General features: G+C 42.4%; 1 protein-coding gene across 1 annotated transcript in view; it reads right to left on the reverse strand.

Moving 5' to 3' along the window:
- FNBP4 (formin binding protein 4) overlaps window positions 1-16,101 on the reverse strand; it is a 46,346-nt gene continuing 30,245 nt past the window's right edge. The window contains exons 13-17 of the mRNA XM_003781309.3: window positions 12,357-12,670; window positions 12,085-12,229; window positions 10,899-11,233; window positions 4,124-4,281; window positions 1-1,029 (exon numbers count right to left, since the gene is read on the reverse strand). Coding sequence (XP_003781357.1) covers window positions 939-1,029; window positions 4,124-4,281; window positions 10,899-11,233; window positions 12,085-12,229; window positions 12,357-12,670 — 1,043 coding nt within the window. The 3' untranslated portion in view covers window positions 1-938. The remainder of the gene's footprint in view (window positions 1,030-4,123; window positions 4,282-10,898; window positions 11,234-12,084; window positions 12,230-12,356; window positions 12,671-16,101) is intronic.

The raw sequence follows: 16,101 nt of genomic DNA on the forward strand, positions 1-16,101 counted from the left end.
TCAGAAGTATAAAAAAAGCTTTATTAGTGCATATATACAAATTTACAAGGTCAAAAACTGGAGAAATACAAACAGTTTAAAAACACAATTTGCCTTTTCTTCAGTTTAAAGTGACTTTTACCTGATTGTGGTACCAACAGAATGTACAGAACAGTAAACTGCTTTTTAAATACTGGAATTTTATGGAGAAAATATTCACACAAAGAGAGGTAAATTCTGGACCAGAGTAAGACAACCAAGACACATTGATACAGTGACTTTTGCTGCACTTACTGCCACATACTCAAGGGGAAAATTCTCAAAATCAAGGATAGGAACACAAGCTGTGGCTGCTTGTATTAAATTTAAGTATGCCCCCTAGTGTGTGAAATGACTGAGCCATCAGTTCTAGAGTTGGTCAGAAAGAACTACTTAAAGACTGTGGCCAACTATCAGCACAAGGTAAACCACTTGACAGCACTTCAGGGGTGGCAGACTAGGGGAAGAGGTCAGAGATCCTGGCAATCCCAGTTAAGCAAAGTCAAATACAGAGCTGCCTTCGGAATTGACAGAAGTCAATGAGAGCCTGTGCCACACTAGAACTAAATTAACCTATTAGGCAGGAATATTCTTCACTTTTTGCCATTGAGCCCCACGAAAGTATCAGATTTGTGTGCCACATGTTCCTCAAGATTGATGAGGTGAATATACCTAACATGCTAAGTTTTGCCAGTGTGATAATAAAGGCAGCCAGGTCAAAGCAATTCCATCACCTCACCTTTCAGGAAAACAGAAAAATTACAATTCACAAGTGTGAAAACTTTGTATCATATGTTCTTGACCAGGAAGTTCGTATGCTCTCCCCCTCAACATTTATAGTTTATTTGACAATGGTAAAACTGGTTAAGACTCTGAAATAAACACAAAACAAATTAAAATTTTTTCTTTAGATTTAAAAACTAGGTGTTTGGAGTCATTTTCCTTCTCTTCAGTCTTGCTCGCCAATCTTCAGGAAGAGCTTCAAAATTAGCATTTCTCTCTGCCATGCCACTGTGAAAACAACATACAATTACCTCACTGGAAAGAAAGAGAACAAAAGTGCTCACTTCCTAGCAAATAAAATCCTCTCACCTCTAAAATTGAAAACTTGATCTATCATGTCTGTTTATAAAATCTTTTTTAAGTTTCTCAACTAAATATAAGCATGTTCTTCAAATTTTTGAATTCTGATAGGCCAACCAAACACACACATCTATATACACTCTCATTTTATGTACACATGTAAGTGCATATTTATTTTATATAAACATATCTCCAATAACCATTAAAGCCACCCTGAAGGAATAAAATACCTTTTTACTAAAGTTTTTCTCCTAGCTCATAGAAGGCACAATTCTTTAAGGTGGATGTATTTGACCTTGAACATATATAATCAGGGTAAAATTTCTCTTGAGAAAAAAAAAATTTTTTTTTTTTTTTTTTTTTTTTGAGACAGAGTCTCACTTTATTGCCCTTAGTAGAGTGGAGTGGTGTCACAGCTCACAGCAACCTCCAACTCCTGGGCTTAGACAATTCTCTTGCCTCGCTCGGCCTTGGCGACTACAGGCATCCGCCACAATACCTGGCTATTTTTTTTGGTGCAGTTTGGCGGGGCCAGGTTTGAACCTGCCACCCTCAGCATATGGGGCTGGCACCCTACCCACTGAACCACAGATGCCGCCCTCTCTCTCTTTTTTTTGTGGTTTTTGGCCAGGGCTGGGTTTGAATCCATCACCTCTAGCATATGGGGCCGGCGCCCTATTCCTTGAGCCACTGATGCCGCCCCACGGACATCAATATTTATGAGATGGTTATTTTTGTTTGGAGACAGAGTCTCTCTCAGTTGCCCTGGGTAGAGTGCCCTGGCTTCATAGCTCACAACTGCAAACTCCTGGGCTTAAGTGATCCTCTTATCTCAGCCTCCCAAGTAGCTGGGACTACAGGCACCTGCCACATTTTCTATTTTGAGTAGAAACAGGATCTTAATTTTACTCAGGCTGGTCTTCAACTCCTAAACTCACTCAAGGGCTCCTCCTGCCTTGGCCTCTTAGAGTGCTAGGATTACAGGTGTCAGCCACCACACCTGACCTCTTTCTAAAATTTATGAGGCCGGGTATGATGACTCACACCTGTAATCCTTGCACTCTGGGAGGCTGAGGCAGGTGGATAACTTGAGCTCAGGGTTTTGAGACTAGACTGAGCAAGAGTGAGACCCTGTCTCTGCTAAAATAGAAAAACTAGTTGGGCACTGTGGTGGGTGCCTGTAGTCCCAACTACTTGGGAGGCTGAGGCAGGAAACAGCTTGAACCCAAGAGTTTACGGTTGCTGTGAGCTATGACGCCACAGCACTCTACCAAAGGCAACTGAGTCAAACTGTCTCAAAAAAAAAAAAAAAAAAAAGCCCTGTTTAATCCTCTAGACTTAAGAACCCTAGATAAAAGAGTCCACGGGAGATTCCTGAGTGAGTTCTTCAGTTCTTTCCCCCTTCCACCCTTCCAGAAGCTCTGGTGGCTTTTTACATCTTCTGTATCCCTTTCTCACTTCTAATAAAAGTCCTATCTTACCTCTTTAAAAAAATGATAATGACGTTTTCTCCCTATCTCTTTATCAATTATTTGTAAAATAAGTTATAAAAAATGGTCCATTGGATCTAGATGGTAAATGTATATAACTGTTTTTCCTGTCCTAAGACAATTAGCAGGAAAAAACATTACAACTCTGGTATTTCCTTTTGTTGTTTGTTTTAGAGACAGAGTCTCCCTTGGTAGAGTGCTGTGGCGTCACAGCTCACCTCCAGCTCTTGGTCTTAGGTGATTCTCTTGCCTCAGCCTCCTGAGTAGCTGGGACCACAGGCACCCACTGCAAGGCCTGGCTATTTTTTGTTGCAGTTTGGCCAGGGCTGGGTTTGAACCCGCCACTCTCGGTATATGGGGCCAGCGAGCCACAGGTGCCACCCACAACTCTGGTATTTCTGATTTTAATAAAATCTCTAGAACACAATTTTTTTTTTGAGACAGAGCCTTATTAACCTATTGCCCTGGGTAGAATGCTGTGGCATCACAGCTCATAGCAACCTCCAACTCCTGGGCTTAAGCAATTCTCTTGCCTCAGCCTCCTGAGTAGCTGGGACTACAGGCACCTGCCACAAAGCCTGGCTACTTTTTGGATGTAGTTGTCACTGTTTGGCAGGCCTGGGCCGGATTCAAACCCGACAGCTCTAGTGTATGTGGCTGGCACTGCCTGAGCTACAGGCACCACCAGGGACAGAGTTCTATGTTGTTGCCCTCGGTAGAGTGCTATAGACTCTAGACCACAATTTTTTTTTTTTTTTTTGAGACAAGAGTCTCACTTTGTCTCCCTCAGTAGAGTGCCATAGTGTCATAGCTCGCAGCAACCTCAAACTCTTGAGCTTAAGGGATTCTCTTACCTCAGCCTCCCAAGTAGCCGGGACTACAGGTGCCTGCCACAATGCTTGGCTATTTGTGTTTGTTTGTTTAGCAGGCCCGGGGCCAGGTTTGAACCCACCAGCTCTGGTGCATGTGACGGGCACCCTAACTACTGACCTACGGGTGTCACTCCCAGACGACAATTTTTATAGGAAAATTATTCTATGAATTAAAAGCAGTTTTCTGGGCTCAGTGGCTAGAGGCAGAGGCACGTGAATTAACTGAGCTCACAGGTTTAAGACCAGTCTGAGCAAAAGCAAGGCTCTGTCTCTAAAAGCAGCCAGGCACCACGGCAGGTGTCTGTAGTCCCAGCTACTCAGGAGGCTGAGCCAAGAGAAATGCTTAAGCCCAAGAGTTTGAGGTTGCTTTGAGCTATGATGCCACAGCACTCTACTGAGAGCAATAAAGACTCTGTGTTTTTTAATAAAAAAGCTATTTTAGGTAAGTTTATAAAGAATAGCAAAAATTCAGGGGTATGATTTTTTTTTTTGGCTGGGGCTGGGTTTGAATCCACCACCTCTGGCATATGGGGCCAGCCCCCTACTCCTTTGAGCCACAGGCACTGCCCCAAGGGGGTATGATTTTAAGAATATGACTGTACTAATTAATACAACTACTACCACCATAATCGACCCTCTCTGTAATCCCTTTTCTTTTACCTAACCAGCTGCTGCTGTTTCCACTCTTCAATTCGCTTCTGTGCAGTTGATTCTCGGTCTTCTTCACTGGAACTAGAATTGTCCTCTTCATCTAACTCACGCTGGATACTCTGCCACTTCTTTACTAAAGATGGCATTTTGGTTTTACTCTTCTTTGCCTATAACGAAGATTAAAGGTCAGAGGGAATATAATATGTAAACTAAAGAATTGACTCACTACCTTTTTTGAGACAGAGTCGCCCTCTATCACTCTAGGTATAGAGTGCAGTGGTGTCATCATAGCTCATGGCAACCTCAAACTCCTAGGCTCAAGCAATTCTCCCACATCAGTCTTCCAAACAGCTGGGACGGACTACAGGTGTGTACCACAATGGCTTTTTTTCCTTTTTTGTGGAGATGGTAGCTTGTTTTTGCTTTGGATGGTCACAAACTCCTGAGCTCAAGTGATTTTCCCGCCTCAGCCTCCCAGAATATTAGTATTATAAGGGTTGAACCACTGTACCCAACCTAAGAAATGCATCTTATACACTGGAAATCAAGATCTTTTACTGGTTCTAAGGAATAAGGAGACCGTAAAACTTGATTATCAACATATACAGAGAGTACTCGAAGCTCTTGTCAGAAATTTCTACCAACTCTAAACCAAAAGCGTTGGCTAAAAACACCCATAAAATGGCTTGGTGCCTGTATCACAGTGGTTACAACGCCAGCCACATATACCAAGGGTGGCATGTTTGAACCCAGCTGGGGCCGTGAAACAACAATCGACAACTGCAACAAAAAATAGCTGGGCATTGTGGCTGGCGCCTGTAGTCCCAGATACTTGGGAGGATGGGAGAATTGCTTTAGCCCAAGAGTTGGAATTTGCTGTAAGCTGTGATGCCATAGCATTCTACTAAGGGCAACACAGAGAAACTCTGTCTTGAAAACAAAAAAGTGTACACACATAAAAACTATAAATACTGATGTTTAAGTTAATACTAAGACAGGGTATATAATATATCTTATTTTTCTTCTTTAGTCTTACTTTCATCGTATAAACTGCCTATAATAAACATATACTTTAATAGTGAAAAAAAAAAAAGGCTCAATGCCTATAGCACAGTGGTTATGGTGCCAGTCACATGCACTGAGGCTGGCGGGTTCGAACCCAGCCCAGGCCAGCTAAAGAACAGTGACAACTGCCAGCTGGGTGCCTGTAGCATAGTGGTTACAGCGCAGGCCATATGCACCAAGGTGGGCGGGTTCAAACTTGGCCTGGGCCAACAATGACAACTGCAACTAAAAAATAGCTGGGTGGGCGCCTATAGTCCCAGCTACTCTGGAGGCTGAGGCAAGAGAATCACTTGAGCCCAAGAGTTTGAGGTTGCTGTGAGCTATGATGCCACAGCACTCTACTGAGGGTGACCTAGTGTGACTGTCTTAATAAAAAAAGAAGGGCAGCGCCTGTGGCTCAGTGGGTAGGGTGCCAGCCCCATATACAGAGGGTGGCAGTTTAAAACCTGGTCCCAGCAGAACTGCAACCAAAAAACAGCCGGGCATTATGGCAGGCACCTGTAGTCCCAGCTGCTCAGGAGGCTGAGGCAGGAGAATCGCCTAAGCCCAGGAGTTGGAGGTTGCTGTGAGCAGTGTGACACCTCAGCACTCTACCGAGGGAGATAAAGTAAGACTCTGTCTCTACAAAACAAACAAAAGAAAGGTATCATGATTTTCTTTTTTGCGATTGTCATTGTTTAGCAGGCTCAGGCTGGGTTCAAACCTGCCTGTCTCAGTGTATGTGGCCGGCACGTTAACCACTGAGCTACAGGTGCTGAGCCAATACCGGCACACTAGTAAAGAGCCTTCCCTAACTGCCTTATCTGTAAAAGCTCTACCTTCCAAGATTAACTTTCTGTTCCCTTTTATTTTTCTTCACTGCTTTTACTATTTTTCCCCACCTACAATGTCAATAACTCAATGCTTTAACCTTTCGGGTGTGGAACAGTATCTACAGGCATTCATTTTACAAACAAAAACTTAATGACATGCGTTACTACTTGAGTCTATAAGCATCATACCATTTGTCCTCAGGATTTTTCATTTGTACCTAAAATAACTGGTATTAGCTGGGGTAAATTATTTTGATTAGTAAGAAACCAAAGAACTACCAGTATGCCCCAGGTACTGTAATGGTTGTTGAAATTTATGCACACCTCAACGGGCAGATTCGGTTTCCTCAACACTCTGCAAAAGGTTAAAAGTACTTAACATATATATTTTTTTCTTTTCTGTCTCCCACAGTATCCTTTGCCAGAAGAAAAGCTTTACGAAAGTAGATTTTTGTATGCTTCACTGCTAAATTCTAACCCCTTACAGAAAACACCTGACAAATTAAGAGATTGTTAAGACCAATTGTCATTGAAGAGAAACAGAATCATGTGTCTGAAGAAATGACCAGGTTATACCCTAAGTATGACAAGTAGGAATAGGTATGACTGAGTGTTCTAATTCTGTTAGGACTGGATATGGAGGCCCAAGGTAATTTTCTGCTTGTACTTAAAGCAATTTCCTAAATAAAGTCCCCCAAATTCTGAGATAAGAAGCTTACATTCTATTCTCTCATTTTGCCTTTGGCACCACCTTACTGCATACTACTTCATACCCTTACTGCATACCCTTCCAACAAGATCCATTCTAGATTATTAGCACATAATCAACTAAATAAAAAGAAAGATAGATTAATAAATGATTACATGGGGGCGGCACCTACGGCTCACTGGGTAGGCTGCTGGCCCCATATACTGAGGGTAGCGGGTTCAAACCCGGCCCTGCCCAAACTGCAATGTCCCAGCCACTCCAGAGGCTGAGGCATGAGAATCACCCAAGCCCAGGAACTGGAGGTTGCTGTAGGCTGTGAACACCACAGTACTCTACTGAGGGCGATAAATTTAAAACTCTGTCTCTAAAAAAAATAAATAAAAATAAAAAATAAAAAAAATAAAATAAAGCTCAGTGCCTATAGCTCAAGTGGCTAAGACACCAGCCACATACACCAGAGCTGGCAGGTTTGAATCCAGCCAGGGTGACCAAAAAAAATGGCTGGGCATTGTGGCGGGTGCCTGTAGTCTCAGCTACTTGGGAGGGTGAGGCAAGAGAATTGCTTAAACCCAGGAGTTGGAGGTTGCTTTGAGCGGTGATGCCATAGCACTCTTCCCAGGGAAACAGCTTGAGGCTTTGTCTCAAAAAATAAACAAATAAAATTAAAATAAACAAATTAAAAAAAAATAAATAGTTACATGAGGCTTGGTGCCCATAACACAGTGGTTATGGCACTAGATCATTTACCTAGGGTGGCGGGTTCAAACCCAACCTGGCCAGCTAAACAACAATGACAACTGCAACCAAAATAGCTGGGCATCATGGTGGGTGCCTATAGTCCCAGCTATTTGGGAGGCTGAGGCAAGAGAATTGCTTATGCCCAAGAGTTTGAGGTTGCTGTGAGTTGTGATGCCATAGCACTCCACCTAGGATGACATACTGAGACTCTGTCTCAAAAAAAAAAAAAAAACAAAAAAAAACCAGTTATTAAACTTTAGGCTTGGCACCCAAAGCACAGTGGTTAGGACACCAGCAAATACACTGAGGCTGAGGCTGGCAGATTCAAATCAGGTCTAGGTCAGCTCAACAACGATAATTGCAACAAAAATAGTTGGGCGTTGTGATGGGCCCCTGTAGTCCCAGCTACCTGGGAGGCTGAGGCAAGAGAATCCTTTAAGCCCAAGAGTTTGAGGTTGCTGTGAGCTGTGACGTCACAGCACTCTACTGAGAGCCACACAGTATGACTCTCAAAAATAAATACACAAATGAAAAACAAATTTAAACCTCCCCCTCAAGAAAAACCCCAGTATAGTACTGGCACAATGACAGGCATACCAATAAATGAAAAACATTAAGAGTGCAGAAATAGGCTCTGCGCCTGTGGCTCAAGCAGCTAAGGTGCCAGCCACATACACCTAAGCTGGAGGGTTCAAATCCAGCCCAGGCCCACGAAACAATAATGATGGCTGTAACCAAAAAATAGCTGGGTGTTGTTGCGGGCGCCTGTAGTCCCAGCTACTTGGGAAGCGGAGGCAGGAGACTCGCGTCAACCCACGAGTTGGAGGTTGCTGTGAGCTGTGATGCCACAGTACTCTACCAGGGTGACAGCTTAAGGCTCTGTCTCAAAAAAAACCAACCAAACAAACAAACAAAAAAGAGTGCGGAAATAGGGTGGTGCTTGTTGCTCAGTAGGTAGGGCACTGGCCCCAAGTACGGAGGGTGGCAGGTTCAAACCAGGCCCCATCCAAACTGCAACAAAGAAATAGCTAAGCGTTGTGGTGGGTGTCTGTATCCCAGCTACTTGGGAGACTAAGGCAAGAGAATCACCTAAGCCCTGGAGTTGGAGGTTGCTGTAAGCTGCGACACCACAGCACTCTACCTAGGGTGATAAAGTGAGACTGTCTCAAAAAAAAAAAAAAAGAAGAAAAGAGTGCAGAAATAAACCTATATATTTTGTTCAACTTATCTGAAAAGGGTGCCATTTCTATTTTTTTTTTTTTTTTTGAGACAGAGCCTCAAGCTGTCACCCTGGGTAGAGCTGTCACAGCTCACAGCAACTTCCAACTCCTGGGCTCAAGCGAGTCTCCTGCCTCTGCTTCCCAAGTAGCTGGGACTACAGGTGCCCGCCACAATGCCTGGCTATTTTTTGGTTCCAGCCATCATTGTTGTTTGGTGGGCCTGGGCTGGATTCGAACCTGCCAGCTCAGGTGTATGTGGCTGGCTAGCCTTAGCTGCTTGAGCCACAGGTGCTGAGCCTATGCCATGACTTGAAAAAAGTTGGACCTCTATTTCACACCATATAGAAATATTAACTCAGACTCAGTGCCTGTAGCTTAAGTGGCTAAGGCGCCAGCCACATTACCAGAGCTGATGGGTTTTAATCCAGCCCAGGCCTGCCAAACAACGATGGCTGCAACCAAAAAATAGCTGGGCCTTGTGGTGGGCACCTGTAGTCCCAGCTACTTGGGAGTTTGAGGCAAGAGAATCCTTTAAGCCTAGGAGTTGGAGGTTGCTGTGAGCTGTAACACCACCCACAGGACTCTACCCAGGGCAAGCTTGAGGCTATCTCAAAACAAAAAAAACCAAAAAGAAATATTAACTCAAATGAATCAACGGCCTATATATAAATGCAAAAAACTATAAAGTTCTTAAGTGAAAAATTGAACTTTTCATAAATTTAAAACATTTGCAAATGACAAAACAAAAAACACGAGACAAAGAGGTAGGGAGAAAATAGTTGCAAATCATATAAGGGACTTGTACCTGGACTACACATAGAGATCTTACAATTCACAAACAAAAAGAGAAACCCAATTAAAAAATAGGCAAAGGACCTGAAAAGATATTTCTCCAATGAAGATACATAAATGGCTAAGGAAATAAAAAAATGTTCAACATCTTTAGTTATGAGAGAAATGGAAATCAAAACCACAACGAGATAACCACTTCATACCCCCTAGGATAGGCATAATAAAAATAAAAACCATAGGGTGGCGCCTGTGACTCAGAGGGTTGGGCACTGGCCACATCCACAGGGGGCTGGCGGTTTTAAACCCAGCCAAGGCCTGCTAAAACAACAATGACAACTGCAACAACAACAACAAATGTCTTGTGGTGGGCACCTATAGTCCCAGGTTCTTGGGAGACTGAGGCAAGAAAATCGCTTGAGCCCAGGAGTCTGAGATTGCTGTGGGCTGCGGTGCCATGGCACTCTAAGCTCACATTATTGCAAGATTCCATTTATATGAACTATCCAGAATCAGTAAATCTAGAGACAAAAAGCACCCTGGTGGTTTCCACAGGACGAGGGAAAGGCTAATGGAGAGTGACTGCATTATGGGTACAGGGTACTCTTTATAGTTAATGAAAATGTTGTTTTGGGGGGCAGTGCCTGTGCCTCAGTGAATAGGACGCTGGCCCCATATACTGAGGGTGGCAGGTTCAAACCCAGCTCTGGCCGAACTGCAACAAAAAATAGCCAGGTGTTGTGGCGGGCACCTATACTCCCAGTTACTCGGGAGGCTGAGGCAAGAGAATTGCTTAAGCCTAAGAGTTGGAGGTTGCTGTGAGCTGTGACTCCACAGCACTCTACTGAGGGCAACACAGTGAGACTCTGCCTCAAAACAAATAAATAAAAAAGAAAGAAACACTAACCAGGCATTGTGGAGGGCACTCCTAGTCCCAGCTACTTGGAAGGCTGCAGAGGACTGACCACCTCAGCTCACAAATTCAAGACCATGCCTCAAAATAAATAAATAAAATAAAAAAGAAAGAAACACTAACTGGGCATTGTGGAGGGCACCTCTAGTCCCAGCTACTTGGAAGGCTGCAGAGGACGGATCACCTCAGCTCACAAATTCAAGACCAGCTTGAGCTAGAGTGAGATCCCACCTCTAAAAAACAGCCAGGCATTGTGGTGGGCACCTTTAGTTCCAGGTACTCAGGAGGCTGAGGCAAGAGAATTGCTTAAGCCCGAAAGTTTGAGGTTGCTGTGACCTGTAATAGCAGGGCATTCCACCAAGGGTGACAAAATGAGACTCTGTCTCAAAAAGAAAAAAGAAAGAAAGAAAAAGAAATTCTTCTTTTCTAAGACAGATGTGGACATTGTACAATACTGTGACTGTACTGAATTGTATACTTGAAAATAGTTAATTTTATGTTAGATGAATACAACCTCAATACAGATTTATCATTATACCTTGTCTTTCTTCCCTTTTTTTGTCTTCTCAGGTGGTGGTGCTTTGGGAGCTGGTGGTGGAGGCGGAGGAGGAGGAGGGGGTGGTGGTTCTATCACAGCAGTAGCAGGCACAGCACCTCGAGCCTGGAGTGGCTGCAATGATGGAGCAGTCACTCCGATTGGGACAGAACATTCAGCATAACTCATAATTGCAGGTGCTGCTGCTAGTCCAAGGTAATTTGACTGTAAGCTCATTCCTCTGGCTTGATGGCCCAATCCTGCTGTGGGATGGCTAATTGGAATTGTCTGGTGTCCAATCCCTGTTGCCTGGTTTCCAATCCCTGTCACCTGGTGACCTAACACAGAAAACATAAAATGATACTATAAAAAGGACACTATGACAAGAACAGAGGAAGGAAAAAAAGGAATTGGGGGTTAGATCACCTATAAAATGATTCCAATATATCTTTTTCTCAAAAAATATAGCCATATTTGTTAGCAGCAAAATAGTCATTTTTTTTATTTTTAAATTATTTTTTATTAAATCATAACTTTGAACATTGATGCATTTATGGGGTTCAGGGTACTGCTTCAATATACAATGTGAAATGTTTACATTGAACTAAGTAACACATCCATCACAATTATACTCATTTCTTAATAGTTTTGAAATGTACCATTGCATAATGCACGCTAGGTGAGTCCCTTCAAATACCCACCCCCCAGTCTCTGATGTACATAAATGAACAGAAAACAATCTGGAAGGATAAATGCCAAACTGTTTACAGTTGACTCTTTAGTAAGAGAAAGGAAGTTTTTTTTTTAAAAAGACAGTTTCACTTTGTCACCCTTGGTAGAGTGCCGTGGCATCATGGCTCACAGTAACCTCAAACTCTTGGGCTTAAAGTGATCCTCTTGCCTCAGCCTCCCAAGTAGCTGGGACTACATGTGCCTGTCACAACGCACAGCTATTTTTTAGAGACTAGGTCTTCCTCTAGCTCAGGCTAGTCTTGAATCTGTGAGCGCAGGCAATCCACCCGCCTTGGCCTCCGAAAGTGCTATAATGACAGGGGTGAGCCACGGTGACAGGCTGGAAGGAAGTGTTTATAATCAAAAGCCTTTAACATTTCTTCAATTTATGGCATCTAATGCTGGAAACACGGGAAAAAAAATACATTGAGAAAAACCACACTTTAATCACACTTACCTGTAGCTATAGCTGATTGGCTGTAGAGGACTGGAGAACTGCCAATGGTAGCTGACCTCTGAACCACAGCAGTACTAATCTCTGTAGCTTTTCTCTTTATCGTTTTAGTGGAAGGGGAACTAGAAATGGCTGAATCAACTGAACTCTGAAATATAAACATTCTGGTCAGTGGCTGAAGGCCCTGGTTAAACATACTCTTCTAAAATAAAATGTGGTTGTCAATCCTGCTCTACTCCCCCAAATCATTCAAAATATTAAAACCTACTACTTACCTGGCTAGTTACAACTGTAGTTTGTGCTGAGGGTTTCAAAGGAGTATCCTCCTCTGTTCCTGGGGCAGGAGGTTCCTCACTCCCCTCATCTTCCATCTCCACCTCTTGGATCTCTCCATCTTCTACAGGAGGAGGTGGAGGTGGAGGGGGAGGAGGTGGTGATTCTGGGGGGGGAGGTGGGGGTGGTGGCACTTCCAATGGTAATGGAGGTTGAAGCACAGGAACGTTTGACTGAAGGAGGGTCCAGAATGGAGTAAGTGGCATAAGTGATGAAGAAGAAACTTGAGCAGAAAAGGATTCTTTGCACAGAGAACCTATGAAAACAGATAAGGGTTAGAGAAAAAGGAAAACAAAAACTCCCTGGCTTATAATCATAGAAACATTCAACTGATCAAGAGTCAAACATCTATAGGAATTTAGCACAATGTGAAAAGAGTACAGAAAGCCATTTTAAACAGGGACTAGCTGCTCCCAACAAAAATCTGACTCACAGGCATCTAATTCTCTACACTGATGCCACTAAAATATGAATTCAGTTTGGAAATGATTTCCATAAAAAGTAAATTTATGAACCTCATTGCACTTCCCCCAGCTGTGTTATACTAGTTTGACCTTTGGGTCCAGATTTATGGATGAGCAAATGACGAACATCACATCAACTCAATGAGAAATTCAGTTATCTGAATCTGTAGTTTGAAGTTTTTGATTTGAAATAGCAGAAGGTAAATATGCTGGAGTCTTTTTATTTCAAAAGAAGAAGTGTGAATGGTACAATGTGCATTTGCATACTGATCCATGTACTTTTTGAGCAGTGATGATCCAGAGAACTATCTATTCAAAATATATTATGTTGTGGGGGCTTGTTTTTGGAGTCCCCCCACCAAGAGACAGGGTTTCCATCTATTACCCAAGCTGGAGTGCAGTGGTACAATCATAACTCACTATAGCCTTGAACTCCTGGGTTCAAGTAATCCTTCCAAGTAGCTGATACTACAGGTGCATGCTTCCACATGCACGGCTAATTTTTTATACAGATGGGTGTCTTACTGTGTTGCCCAGGATGGTCTCAAACTCCTAGCCTCAAGTGATCTTCCCACAATGCTGGGATTATAGGCATGAGCCATCAGCACTCAGCCTGGGTTAGTAAGTTTTAAAAATCCATTCGCAAAGTGCTATTGTGAACTTCATCATTCCTTCACATCTTTGTGTAAATTATATCCACATGGTCAATAACAGCAACACAAATTAGGGGATATCTTAGGTTTGTCATGAGAAATGGGAAATTTTGGAAGACAAATAAAAGTAAACAATTCAGATTTTAAGAAAGAGGTATTTGAAGATGCAGAGAATTTAAAACTGCTGTTGCTGAAGTTTTAGTTAAGAAACTGTACATAAAAAACCACAAGGCCAGGCACCATGGATTGCCTGAGCTCACAGGTTCAAGACCTGCCTGAGCCAGTGAGACCTCGTCTCTAAAAATAGCTGAGCATTGTGGCAGGCACCTGTAGTCCCAGCTACTTGGGAGGCTGAGGCAAGAGAATCACTTGAGCCCAAGAGTTTGAGGTTGCTGTGAGCTATGACGCCATAGCACTCTAAGGAGGGTGACATACTGAGATTGTCTCAAAAAACAAACAAACAAACCTGCAGGATCAGCTTTTCTCAAATTTTGCAATTAACTACCATTGATTATTGTTTTTTCTCTGCTTGGAAAAGCTTTAAAGATTAAGAAAATAGGAGGATATACTTACTTGTAGCCTTCCCCATCCCTCTTTATCGTCAATAGGGAAGTTTCACAATATATGGGACTATTAGATATATATCCCAGGAATGCTGAAGGGGATTTTCTCCCTAAAATCATAGAATTTAGGAGTAGAAGAGACATGAGAAATCATCTATTTCAACCTCCTCGTTTAAAGGTAATGAAACCCAGGCAGGAACTGACTTGCCCAAGATCAAACAGGTGGCCAGTGGCCAGGCCAGAGCCAGAGCCCAAGTATGACTCCTTATCTAGCAATCCCTACTTTACTAAGATTTCCTCATGAGACATCAGGAATTCAAGAACTTTAGAAATCTCAGTTAAAAAGTTAAATCTCATTTCTCATGGAGTAGATATCCAGATCCAGCCAAAGTGGTGGATTAAATAAAGCTCAATTATGAAAAGCTCTAGGGAAAGAAAAAGGCCATTTATGTGGCTTTGTTCAAAATATACCACACTGGCACTCAATAAGGAAAACCCAAAGTGACCATGAACCATTTGACCTTTTAGAGTACCCATTCTTTTTTTTTTTTTTTTTTTTTGCAGTTTTTGGCTGGGGCTGGGCTTGAACCCACCACCTCTGGTATATGGGGCTGGCACCCTACTCTTTGAGCCACAGGCACCACCCAAAATCCATTCTTTATATGGAACAGATAGATAATATATTGTATAAAAGACTTTAACATGATTCACATTATTTCCACAATTAAAGACAGTTGATACTGCTAAGGAAAAGGGCAATGGAAAAAAATTCACCAGAAAATACAAATGCAGTTTTCCAGCTAAAATAGTTCAAATGACTCATTAAGCTTTTTTTACTTGGCCCTATCTAATATTAATTCATACATTAACCTTCAGACAAATAAAGTGTGATTAGGGCCAGGCAAACTACACTATGTAATAGTACATCCAGATTACATTAGGACCAAGGCAATAAACACTGAACATTAGTAATTCTTTGAGGGTTAAACCTTCTTCTAAATTAACCACAACATAATGGTAACAAAATAAGATTTTATAATATTGTTAGATTTCTCATCGTGAAGCCTAATGCCACACTGGTACGATTATGATGGTGACATGCTGCTATGTAGAGGAACAAGGAAAAACAGTAGGTTCAAGGTTAATAATATGGTTTATGACCTCCAACAAAGCTAATCAGAATTAACTAAATCTTGTGTAAATACTCTAAACTAGACTTGATAAATTGAGCCACATAGGTTTTCACATTCATATAGGTGAGGTGCCTCCCTCAAACTCTACCCCTCTACCTGATGTGAGAATAATAATACCCAAATCCCAAAGTGTACTCCACAAAGGCTGTGTTTAGGTTTTTTTAAGGCTGTGCTTTAATATCAGTAATTATCTCTGTTAGTTTAAATACAACAAACTTCAAAAATTCTAGTTTGAATATCTATGCTTCTCCTTTCTAAATTTAATCTAGTTAGCACTTTGCCATTTAAGAGCATATTGAGGTCTGAAGTCCAAGAGACATTAAAATAATATGTATAGCATTTATGTGCTAAAAGATTTTATTTTTTAATTTTTTTTAAGAGATAGTCTTACTTTGTCACCCTCGGTAGAGTGCCGTGGCATCACATAGCTCACAGCAACCTTGAACTCCTGGGCTTAGGCGATTCTCTTGCCTCAGCCTTCCGAGTGGCTGGGACTATAGGCGCCTGCCACAATGCTGGCCATTTTTTTTTTTTAAAAGATAGTGTCTCACTTTATCACCCTTGGTAGGGAGCTGTGGCATCAGAGCTCACAGCAACCTCCAGCTCTTGGGCTTAGGTGATTCTCTTGCTTCAGTCTCCCGAGTAGCTGCGACTATAGGTGCCCACCACAAGGCCTGGCTATTTTTTGTTGTGGTTTGGCCAGGGACGAGTTCGAACCTGCCACCCTCTGTATATGGGGCCGGCATCCTACTCACTGAGCCACAGGCAGCGCCTATACTAAAAGTTTTTAAAACTACATTTTTTTTTTTTTTTT

This window comes from Otolemur garnettii, unplaced genomic scaffold (genome assembly GCF_000181295.1).
Source record: "Otolemur garnettii isolate 467f Iridium unplaced genomic scaffold, OtoGar3 scaffold00001, whole genome shotgun sequence".
NCBI lineage: Eukaryota > Metazoa > Chordata > Mammalia > Primates > Galagidae > Otolemur > Otolemur garnettii.